This window comes from Microchirus variegatus (assembly GCF_963457635.1).
Source record: "Microchirus variegatus genome assembly, chromosome: 4".
NCBI classification, from domain to species: domain Eukaryota; kingdom Metazoa; phylum Chordata; class Actinopteri; order Pleuronectiformes; family Soleidae; genus Microchirus; species Microchirus variegatus.
The window spans coordinates 18,014,814-18,026,417 of NC_139805.1; the positions used below are offsets into that span (position 1 = coordinate 18,014,814).

The following is an 11,604-nucleotide window of genomic DNA, read 5'->3' on the forward strand; positions in this document are numbered from 1 at the left end:
GTTTTGTGCAGGAGTGCTGTATCGTGTCTTCCTCCTATTTAATTTTTGTGATTTATCATCACAGCCCTAATGGATGCATTCACGTTTTTGGATATTGTAGAACTTTCTAGCAGTTATTCAGCGCATTCTGTACGGAATCAGAGTGGGATCGTCATCAAAGCAATCGCAATCAAAGCCTTAACATCCAAGGCGCTTCTTATATATAACCAACCCCTTATTTGTGTGTTTTCATCTGTAACTGATCATCAGAACCTGTATGCTTTGCCGGTTTACAACCTATTAAGTAGTGTATTGAGTTGTGTTTAGAATAAAACCTCTTAAAGACACTCGAGTTGTCCGCCATACTTGTTCTGGTCGCCCTTTCCAGAGGGTAGTTTATTGAGCTGTAAGAAGCAGCCGATAAAAATCTGGACAGTTGTAAACCGTTGTCGGGATCGTTGTCGAAGAACACGGTGCCGAGCGGGGAACGCCCGTCGTTGAAGAACATCGTCGGGACCACCAAAAACGCCACCACAACAGGCAAAAAGCTTAGAGCCAACGGGGCCGTCAAAGGGCTAAAGCAGCCACCGCGACGGAGCAGCCGAGGACGAGCTAACGGGGCCGTTGAAGGCAAAAGAAGTACCGCAGCTGCAAGTAAAGCGGAGCTGTGTCAACTACTGGTAAAGGAGCCAATAGTTACCGAACAAACCACCAAAGAGTCAACGCTTGGCCGTCAAAGGAAACCAGCCAACGCTGCTGAGACTGCTACTACGACATCAAAGAATCGACGTCGCAGGGCGGCTGTATCGTTTATCGTTGTTACCGAGGCCCAACTGCTAACCGCCTTTGATCTTTTCAGTTAAACTGATCGTGAACCAAGAGGAAAGTAAGATGGCTAACAACGAACTAGGATTGGAGGACCGAGAACAGGAGTGGTCCAGAGCGAGAGACGTCCTCACAGCAAACATGGACCTTCTCATCGCCACGACCAGTTTACCAGGGAATGAACCGGTCGAAAGAAGCATAGAAACGCTGCTCACCGATTACAAAAACTTCCTTAGCGCAAGCTTTAAATATGCCGCGACACTAGAGAAGATGGAAGACTCAATGGATGAGGACGAGTTCAAGAGGCGACAGGGCAACGCCCTAGCAAAGAAAAACGCCACCATACGAGAGTACCATACTACCATAGAAACACTGTGGTTTACGCAAGCAGAACCTGACATAGACGCTTTCATTACGGAGTTTAAATCAACTTTTGACAAGACTGAAGCACTCAGTAGAGACAAAACAATACTGCGGGCACAGCAGGAGCACCAAAGTACCAAACTTGACCAAAAACTCGATGAAATCAGAAACGCCGTGAGTACCTGGAAAGACTACCAACCACATGGAAAAAAGAAATGGAGATTCCTTTCGTCATTAAAAGAAGACAAGGAAGACCTGATGAAAAAATGGAAACATCAATGGGACAAAGACGAAGATCGTGACAGTGAAATCACCATATACCAACGGGCCCTACCAACTGCCTTTAGTGTAGAACAAGACACTAACAGCAAACCCTTAACCACGTTTGACCTTGACATAGAGCAAGCACAAAGTGCAACCCACCCTCCGATCCTCACCAGCACACCAAGATCACCAAGACCCTTTGTAGACCCTGGTGTGGAACACAGTAGTGGGGGGCTTTTCGGTACAAACACCAGGGGGGAAACCAGCTCGATGTGTACCCAATCCAACGTTAAATACACCCAGGTAACATTACCAAAGTTCAACGGGAGAGGAAGAGACTATTGGCGTTGGAAGAAAGAATGGGCAAATATGGAAGCACAGGCGAACTCCACAGGGAAGACGAGAGAAAAAGGCAGTGAGGAAGTCCGAACAACAGCAAAAGCAGCGACAGAAGCCGCAGCAACGACATCAGTGGAAGGGCACGAGTCAGAAGATGTAACTGACGCAGATGCTTGTGCGGAATCTGAGCCCGCACCGAGTGAGGACAGCTTTGCTCGGGCCGAGGCTGAGACTGAACCAGCGTGCAAAGCTGCAAAGGCCGAAACTGAGCCAGCGTGTGAAACTGCAACTGACCCTAGGGCAGGGCCTGAACCAAAGCCAAAACCAGAGGCCAAGGTAGAACCAGAACCGGAGCCTGGGGTCAAGACAGAGCCTGAACTAGAGGTTAAGGCAGAGACTGAAGATGACGCCAAGGCAGAGACTAAAGATGACGCCAAGCCAGAGGTGGATGAGGATTCCGGGCCAGAGATGGGGACCGAATCGTCTAAACCCACCCTGGACGTCGATGATGATAATTCCCTGGGACATGTAAGGCCTCCAGGCTCAGATGCTGAGAAGGCCACTGACGAGATGATGGCCTCTACTGAGAAAGACCCATGCTCAGATGCTGAGAAGGCCACTGACGAGATGATGGCCTCTACTGAGAAGGACCCAGGTCCAGATACAGAGAAGGCCGCTGACGAGATGGTGGCCTCTGCTGAGAAATACCCAGATGCCCTCAACCCCATTAGAGCAGTTCTCCTCAGATTCAGGGAGGGTGACATCTCCAAGATGCACAATTCAATGTGGCCGGAAGAACAAGAAGTCTACATGCATCAATTCTTGTGGCGAGACTCGCCGTCTGATGAGATTGAGGACCACACTACAGTGAAAGTGAACATGGGAGACAAGCCCACTGTATACATCGCACAGGTAACTATGAGCGAGACCGCAAAGTTACCCCAGTTCACTGACACCAAAGAGGAAAAAGGAGTGATAGAGGAAAACACCTCCCACAACAACCTACAGCACCGAGATGAGATCCTGAAAGCAGTGCAAAAGACCCTGAAAGGAGGGTTTTTTTACCTTAAACCCTGGGTCCAGTTTGGTCAAAGTGGGAGGAAGGACGAGACAAAACCAACCCAGACTCTGGTGCCATCCAATCAACTAAGGGGAGAAGACAACAACCTCGTGCAAAAAGGATTGTTTCCCTTAATGATGGCCCCTATTAACTCCTCTAAGAAAGGGGAGAAGAAGGGAACTGGAATTGACCCCACTGAAGAAGAAGTGGAAATAGAGACACCAGGACTCCGGAAACCTCGTTGTGTCCTACTGAGCCAGATTGCCGGGCGGAACAACCCCTGGGATAGAGGCAGGTGGTACAGGGTTAGAATCATCCACCACGTGATGTTTCCAGATGGACCCCCACTAGCGGAGAAGTGGTTGGCTCATACACTGAGAGCCCCTATTCCAGCAAAGTGGGAGGCAACACTGACAGTGAAAGAACTCAAAGTTGAATTCCTAGACCTGTGCCTGGCCACTCAACAGGGAGTCCCATTCCCTGTAACAACGCTTAACTGGCTCGTTGTCAGCAAGGACGAGGCCTCAGGATTGCTGTGGTGCTACGGCAGAGTCCAGAGTTTCAGCCAGGGAGAGCCCGGCGTGCCCCCCGGAGTGCCCTTGGCCCCCAACAACACCTCAATTAACCATGAGGGCGTTGCCTCACCCTTTGAGTTAATGGCACTTAACCTCTTCGGGCCCTACGCTATCAGAGACACTGTCAGACGGAGAAAGAAGAAGATGAAAGTGTTAGGTGTAGTGTTCAGCTGTACGGCATCAAAAGCAATTCACGCTGACATCGTAGAAGACTCGTCGACAGAAGGGTCCTTGAAGACGTACCAGCACTTCGCAGCTCTCAGGGGCCACCCAAGGAAGCTTTGGTTAGATCAAGGGAATTTTGTAGGCATCAGGCCAGTGCTGAAGGAACTTTATAGGTTTCTAAATAATGTCGATAAGGACCAGATCCAGGCAAAGGCGGCAGCCACAGGAACCGATTGGACTTGGGTGTCTCACCCAGCAGACTCTCTACACCGGAACGGAGCAGCTGAAGCAGCAGTCCGCGCGCTCAAAAGAGCACTGAGTAACATTGGTGAGGAGGGCAAACTGACAGCGCTAGAGTTCAAAGCCCTTCCCTACATAGCAGCCAGCCTACCTAACAAGAGGCCCGTCGGTGCCAGGGCTCAGGTGCGGGACGAACTAATCGGGGTTATCACCCCTAACACACTCCTGCTTGGCCGTTCTGGGCCTAGCGGGGACACTCAAGGATTCGAGTACCCAACCTACCCTGTCGTAAGACTGAGGGCGATTCAAATTGAAGTCAATGAGTTCTGGAAGCGGTGGAGCCAGCCGGAGGGCCCGAGCCTTTTCGCCCGGCGGAAGTGGCATACACTTACTAGAAATGGCAATTGGAGGCTTGGTGTGGTTGGCCGACCAGAATGCATTGAGGGACCAATTCAGGCTAGAGCGAGTCGTAGAAGTATATCCCGAAGCAAAAGGCGTGGTACGAGACTCGAAAGTAAGAACTTGCCAAAGTTGTCCAGTCTCTGGCGGGCATTGCGAGAGGGGCCAGGGGGTGGAAAGTTGCCCCTTCGCCATCCTCCACAGGGATGTCAGGCCGCCGGTAGTCCTACTACCAGTGGAGGAGCAGGAGTAAACTATCGCTGCAGAATACCCGACCTACCCCTCCACCAATCGGTGGAGTGTTTCGGTTGTGGATCAAGACCCCCCCTCCTACTGTCCGTGGGGTGTTTCGGTTAAGGATCAAGACCCCCCCCCCCCCCCCCAGGATACCGTGAGGACACTTATTCATTCTGGACTGATTGACATGTAATCAATGTACTTTGTTTAGGGAACAAACCTTTAATTACGCACATCGTGTGAAATGTGTAATGCGTTGACGTAGGTAGCGCGTTCCTGTTTAAGGACGTGACTTTATGTGCTTTAGGTAAATGTTACATCTGCTTAAGTCTTAATTATTATCATTGATGGATTAACTGTAATCTGTAATCTCTAAAACTGTTTGGATTGTTGTTGTGGCTTACTTGGGTTCAAGAACCAGGAAGCCAAGTGGGAGGTGTAGAACTTTCTAGCAGTTATTCAGCGCATTCTGTACGGAATCAGAGTGGGATCGTCATCAAAGCAATCGCAATCAAAGCCTTAACATCCAAGGCGCTTCTCATATATAACCAACCCCTTATTTGTGTGTTTTCATCTGTAACTGATCATCAGAACCTGTATGCTTTGCCGGTTTACAACCTATTAAGTAGTGTATTGAGTTGTGTTTAGAATAAAACCTCTTAAAGACACTCGAGTTGTCCGCCATACTTGTTCTGGTCGCCCTTTCCAGAGGGTAGTTTATTGAGCTGTAAGAAGCAGCTGATAAAAATCTGGACAGATATAATGTATTATTTCCTACTTTCTTACGTCCCTTATTTTTGCAGTAATTCGCAACTTCTTTTCCAACGATCAGACATTCAATCCCACACTTGAACACGTCATTTCAACTTCTCATTCACACCAATTCAATGCGGCATGTCAGACTGGCACAAATCTAGTTATATATACCATTAACTGGTCGATGATAATGTCTATAGCCTACAAGACCTATATAACAACAGAAAGACATCCATCCATCATTTACCGCTTTATCCTCCACTGCAGGATTGCGGGCGGTGCTGTGCCTATCTCAGCTGACATAGGGCAAAAGGCGGGGTTCACCCTGGACAGTTCACCAGTCCATCGCAGGGCCTCATATAGAGACAAACAACCATTCACTCACACTCTCACACCTACAGTCAATTTAGAGTGACCAATTCCCCTAATCGCCATATCGCATGTTTTTGGACTGTGGGAGGAAGCCGGAGAACCCAGAGAAAACCCACGCACACAAGGGGAGAACATGCAAACTCCTTGCAGAAAGGCCCTTGTTCCGTAGTTCGAACCTAGGAATCCGGGTCTTCTTGCTGCAAAGGCAAGAGTGCTAACCACTACACCAACCATGGGCCCCAACAGAAAGACAACTGCATGTCTTCTTTTTAATGAATCTCAAGAAAAAAACATGTGACATTAGACAGCAGATGTCATGTTTTTGGAGGCGTGTCCCATTTCATAGTTGTAGATATTAATCACTAGCCCACTTATCACCTCACTTAAACCACACTTAACTATCCCTGTGTTAAATGATTAATCTACTGAGGATTTGAACAGAAAAGTGGCAACTTTAACCTTGTTTTTTTGCTTATTTATCTTTTCCCTTTACACTCTCCATCTTAGATTCAAATCCCCTCCTCCACAGGCGTCCACGTGAATGTGTCACATGCCTTGAAATAAAAATGTACCATCAGACAACTGAATAAGGGACAGCAGCTTTGTGTGAACACTCATCCAGTCATAAGTTGACAGAGCAGAGTAGGGACATGGTATTTTCCCTCCTCTTCCTCTGCCTGAATTATTAATACGGTGAACGACAGGGAGACGCTGACCTTCTGATGACCTTTTACCAACATGTCACTCAAATGTGGAGAAACCACACAGACTCACAGATCAGTGGGGTTATGTAACAGAAAAATCACTGGGCTTTCACTCTCCATTCTTACCCGTTGGATGGATTTGTTGACTCCAGAGCATCGTTGTCGTTCGGGAGCTGTAACCTGAAACAGAGGATCAAGATGAAGGCTGTGGAGAGGAAAGACGCCCATCTCCAGGGATAAATAATAATAATAATAATAAAAAAAAAAAAAAAAAACAGCTGAAAGGAGAGCTTTTGTTGGTGGAACATGATCATGAGAACCATGGTGACACAATGTGTGTGAGGACACTCCCATGTGTCAGCTGGAAGCACAAGTTTTACAGAAAGTACAGGTTTCAAATGTTATTTTTATGTCAAAACTTTGAGAACAAGAATGATGTATTTATAGTTGATTTGTTTGGTTTTTTTAACGACTCACCTGAAGTCTGTGAGAATTGGATCCAGGTCTGGACTATTTATGACCGATAACCTGGAAAGAAGTCAAAGTCAGTCTGTGTCTGATGCGATACAATCTTATCTGTCAGTCATTCTTACACACTGGACCTTTAAATTAAAATATCTGACGCCGAGTTGAATCGTGACGTCACCCTGAGGAATCTGAACTCCCTCTCAAGGCCTTGAGATTTACAGTTTGGATGCCATTTTGACACCAGCTGTCTGTCACACCGGTGCTCGCTCGTATGTCTCAAACATAACTTAATTAATATAAAAGTATTATTTTTTTTATTACTGGATTCATTTAGCGTTATAAATATGTTTATAGTGTGAATTATTTATCGTTCCATATCAAAAGAAACACTTTTATTTTGAAATTACGTGAAATATCATCATAAATATATAAAAATAAACATATATATATATAAAGGAATGTATATATACATATTTACATATGTATATATATATATATACATTAAAAAAAAAATATATATATATATATATATATGTATATGTATTATTATTATTTTTTTTTTTTCACTTGACTGGCCCAAAAGAAGTTTGTGACCCCTGGTCTATGCTGACTGTACCTTACTGTAAGAATATGTGTGTGTGTGTGTGTGTGTGTGTGTGTGTGTGTGTAAGGTTCACGTACTGGCTCAAGGAGTCCGGGCTGTCAGGGATGTCTTGTCCCTCCCCAGTGACACTGTAAAGAGGTCAGAGGTCAGAGGTCAGGGTCTCATGATGGTGAGAGGAACTCGTTGGTAAGGACACTTTAAGTCTGACATGGAGATGTAACAATGATCAGCACAGATTGGGAGACATTTGATATACAGGCACAAATAAAATGATAAGTATTATATGTGTATTAGATAGATATAACACACCAGAGAGATGAAAACTGACACTCTTCACTCTGTCCATGTTTTAAATATTTGGCTTAAACACTGTCCATACTGTCGCATATTTTATATTTTTCCACATCCTGGTGTTGAAATGTTTGTTTACTGTTCACTACGGTTCTTCTTTACTGTCTTTATTGTCCAAAGGGCAGCATAATTACTATGATTATTATTACAATAATGAGTTTTACATCAAATCATCGTAAACGACCGCGACTCTGACCCGAGTGATGGAGACTTGATGACTTTGGTGACTTGGAGTCTCAACTCAAACATAAGCTTTAATGACTCATGTTTAATGAGCGTGGGTGGTATGATCAAATCAAACATTTAAATAATCCAGATAGATGAGACATCTGATATGGTTCAACGCATCGGGAGAGACAGATTTGTCTAAGTCATTCATTAACTGAACTGAACAGTCCCTTTAAAATAGATTTTTAGATGTTAAATTAAATATCGGCCTCCTGTGTTTTATGGCACAAGATGCCTTGAACATCCCTGTTATTCATGCATCCACATACAATGGCCTATAAGTGGGAACATCTGTTGAGCATTATTAAATGAAAACAAAATCCCAAAGTGGGTCAACTTTGTAACACATCTTCCGTCTTCATCTTCATCAGTAAAGTGAAAGTGTGTGTTGTTGGAAAAAGCTGCCAGTGCCACATCACTGTAATCCTGCTGAACCACATATGTGTGTGTGTGTGTGTGTGTGTGTGTGTGTGTGTGTGTGTAATGCTGTCTGACAGGCTGCTGCTGCTGCTGGACACACTTCAATAGAGTTAAAGGCAACACAATCACAGAAGCAGGAAGCATCACACATTTTTTCAAATAATACAATTAGACAGATAGGGTGGTTGCATCAGTGTGTGTGTGTGTGTGTGTGTGAGAGATGAAGACAAAAAACTCTTCATCACCTGGGAGATGAGATGAACACACACACACACACACACACACACACACACACACACACACACACACACACACACACACACACACACACACACACACACACACACACACACACACACACACACAGCTGTGGATAAAGACAAGTATGGACAGAGTCAGGACACGCATTATTCTTCCACTCACTCACTTCTTGTTGTCATTTTTCTTCACGCTTCGTCTCCAGTTGGTGATAAAACTCATTCCACAGTGGGCAGTGTGACCTGTGGTGACACAGCAGCAGGATATCCACGGACACAGCAGCGTCACACAGCCGGCATAGATGCGGAGAGACAGAGGAGTGAGAGGAAGAGGAGGAGGAAGAGGAGGAGGTGTAGATATCTATCTTTCTCTCTCTCACACACACACTAATGAAGGAGGAGAGACTGAGGAAGTCGGTGTTGCTGGCGCGTGCCTTCCTCCTCCGTCCTGTGCTGTCAAAGGTGTGTTACCTTGATCACATGACCTTCCCATTCAAATGTACAGGAATGTAGCTGCGGCAGGTTCGAGCTTCATGGTCCTAACTCCCTCCCTGTTCCGAGCAGTCAGTCAGTCAGTCAGTCAGTCAATAAATAAAATGAAAATAAAAAAAGAGCCAGGAAATAAATGTGTTCCTGAAATAAGTAAATGTAGCGATCGGAAATACATGTGGCGCTTCAAAAATAAAAGTCTCCGGAAATAAATGAATGTGATGCTTGGAAATAAATGTGTCCTGAAATGAATCAAAGTGTCATTAGGAAATAAAATTCCCCTGAAAATAATGTTTTTATGTATTTATTTATTTCTGTTTTTATTTATTTATTCATTTATCTGTTTATTTATGTTGTTATTTATTCATTTCATTTTCACTGAGATGGCCCTCCATACTTTTCACTCATCGTCTACCACTGAAAGGTGGGGTCACAGCCTGGACAGGTGATCAGTCCATCACAGCAGAGACAAAATAAAAACATCCACCCTCACAGCTACAGTCAATTCCGTGTCCAATTTGTCTAATCCCCAAATGTGCAGGATTTAACCCAACGCACACAGGGAGAACATGCAGAAAGCCCCTTGTTCTAAAACAAAGGCAAGAGTGCTAACCACTACATCACACATGTACACAGGTGTGTAAGAGGTATTCAGTGCATTTAAAATCAGATTTTTACTCAAGCTAGTCTTAGTCGGACTTACATACCTGGATAATACGATTCATAGTCCGATTATTCCTGCATGTATACGCTTAGTCAGAATGGGGTCAGACTTTTCCCCTGAAAGCTCTCCAGGCCATGCTCCATTGAACTTTTCTCATTACACATGACACATTATCATTTATGACATTAGTAAATATTTTCCAGAGGAGTTAATGGTCTCAATCACTTGCTTCAGCGATTCAATAGAAAATGATGTCAGTTTTGTAAATGATGTTCCAGTGTAGAGGAAAAGAAAAGATAAAATATGACACACATGAGTGGACACCAGTGTGATTGACAGCTGGTATCATCCAGCAGAAGCTGGGCTGTAATGAACGTGTGATACAGAAAACCCATTTTCTACTGCAAAATCAGCGACTTTACAGTATTTTACAGGAGTAGTCGGATCCACTGCTGCCTCACCAATAACTTGAAAAGTGTCATGCTGTGGGGTTTTAAAATCATTTAGATGATTAGATTTTCTCTAAGGAGTTTGGTGCAGAACAGTGAGCTGTTTACAAATCTCTGCAGGGTAAAAAAACCCAAAAAAACAAGTAAATCTTTAACTCCAATATTTGTAAATCCAGGATTTTAAGAACTGTTCAAGACAAAACACACAAACTGCAAAACTACATGTTTAATATTTATTCTGTTTCAATTAAATGCATTACATATTCTGGTCAAAACTCCCAATAATGATTTTATTACATGTTAGAAAATACAAAATAAAATACAATTAGCTTAACGTTTTAAAAAGCCTTTATGGGTATGCCTAAAAATGTAAGTGGTTCTTACTTTGTAAAATTGAAGGAGGTCTGTACAGATGACAGTCATGTGTCTGCGGCCTTTAAGTGGGAAAAGAATGTCAGGTGAAGACGGGCGGCTCTGCTGTGAAAGCGCTGTGTCGAGGAGAGGAAACTACAAATCGCCGCTCGCTCTAAACGAACAAAGAAAAGAAAAAAGACGAGGAAGAGAAGTGTTGTTCGTGTGAAATCAGCACAGAACATGTACCTCATGCATTCAGTCCAGCTTTGTCTTCTCAGAAACCCTCAATCACAGTTTCAGTTGCACACAGTTCAACTGGCGTGTGGTGGGGTGCTCACAGGTAGAAGGCACGGCAGCCCGACGGGAGCCTTTATTCTCACTGCACCAGCAGCTCTTTTGCAAGTTAAATCCACCGAGACACAAGACAAAGAAAGTGCTCCAACAAAAACACAAGACACTTAACATTTACCGACTTTGTGTAAGACCTTGAAATCAAGTGAGACTTCCGGAGAGGAGAGGAAACGCTCTCCCGGAAATCATAAAAGAACCTGGTGTGACATTGTTGACGTGGATATTATAACTTCAGATTCACTTCTTTCATAAAAAATAAAAAAAATAAAAAATGTACACAGCATCCATGCTGCTGAGGTTTCACTGAGGAAGACACAGCTCTGTGTCTGAAACTGACCTTCAGCCTTCAGTCAGGATTAACACTGCTATGAACTATGATTCAGTTAATGTGTGAGTAAAGGGAGCAGGTAGACTCGGTATACTATCTGTTCAGTACATATACATTCATCAGTAAGAGCCAAGTTCAGATTTTTAATCGTATACTTCTGTTATTGTCCAAATCACATTTCACCCCCACCAAAAAAGCCACTTTTTAAATTTTTTTTTTTTTTATAAAACTTGTCAGAAACCTCAGATTCATTAGTGAACTGAATCCAAATCTGACTCCAATCAGAACAATTACGTTGTGCAATCGATCGCCTTAAAAAAAAAAAAAAAAAAAGTCTTAATGTAAATGAATGTGTAATTATAA

The 11,604-nt window shown here is 44.0% G+C and overlaps 1 protein-coding gene across 1 annotated transcript in view; it reads right to left on the minus strand.

The window, feature by feature from the left end:
• ttc39a (tetratricopeptide repeat domain 39A) overlaps nt 1-8,829 on the minus strand; it is a gene marked incomplete at both ends in the record, with an annotated part of 28,980 nt that extends 20,151 nt beyond the window's left edge. The window contains 4 exons of the mRNA XM_083888694.1: nt 6,405-6,458; nt 6,756-6,806; nt 7,428-7,478; nt 8,777-8,829. Coding sequence (XP_083744820.1) covers nt 6,405-6,458; nt 6,756-6,806; nt 7,428-7,478; nt 8,777-8,829 — 209 coding nt within the window. The remainder of the gene's footprint in view (nt 1-6,404; nt 6,459-6,755; nt 6,807-7,427; nt 7,479-8,776) is intronic.
• Between the last annotated feature and the right edge of the window lie 2,775 nt (nt 8,830-11,604).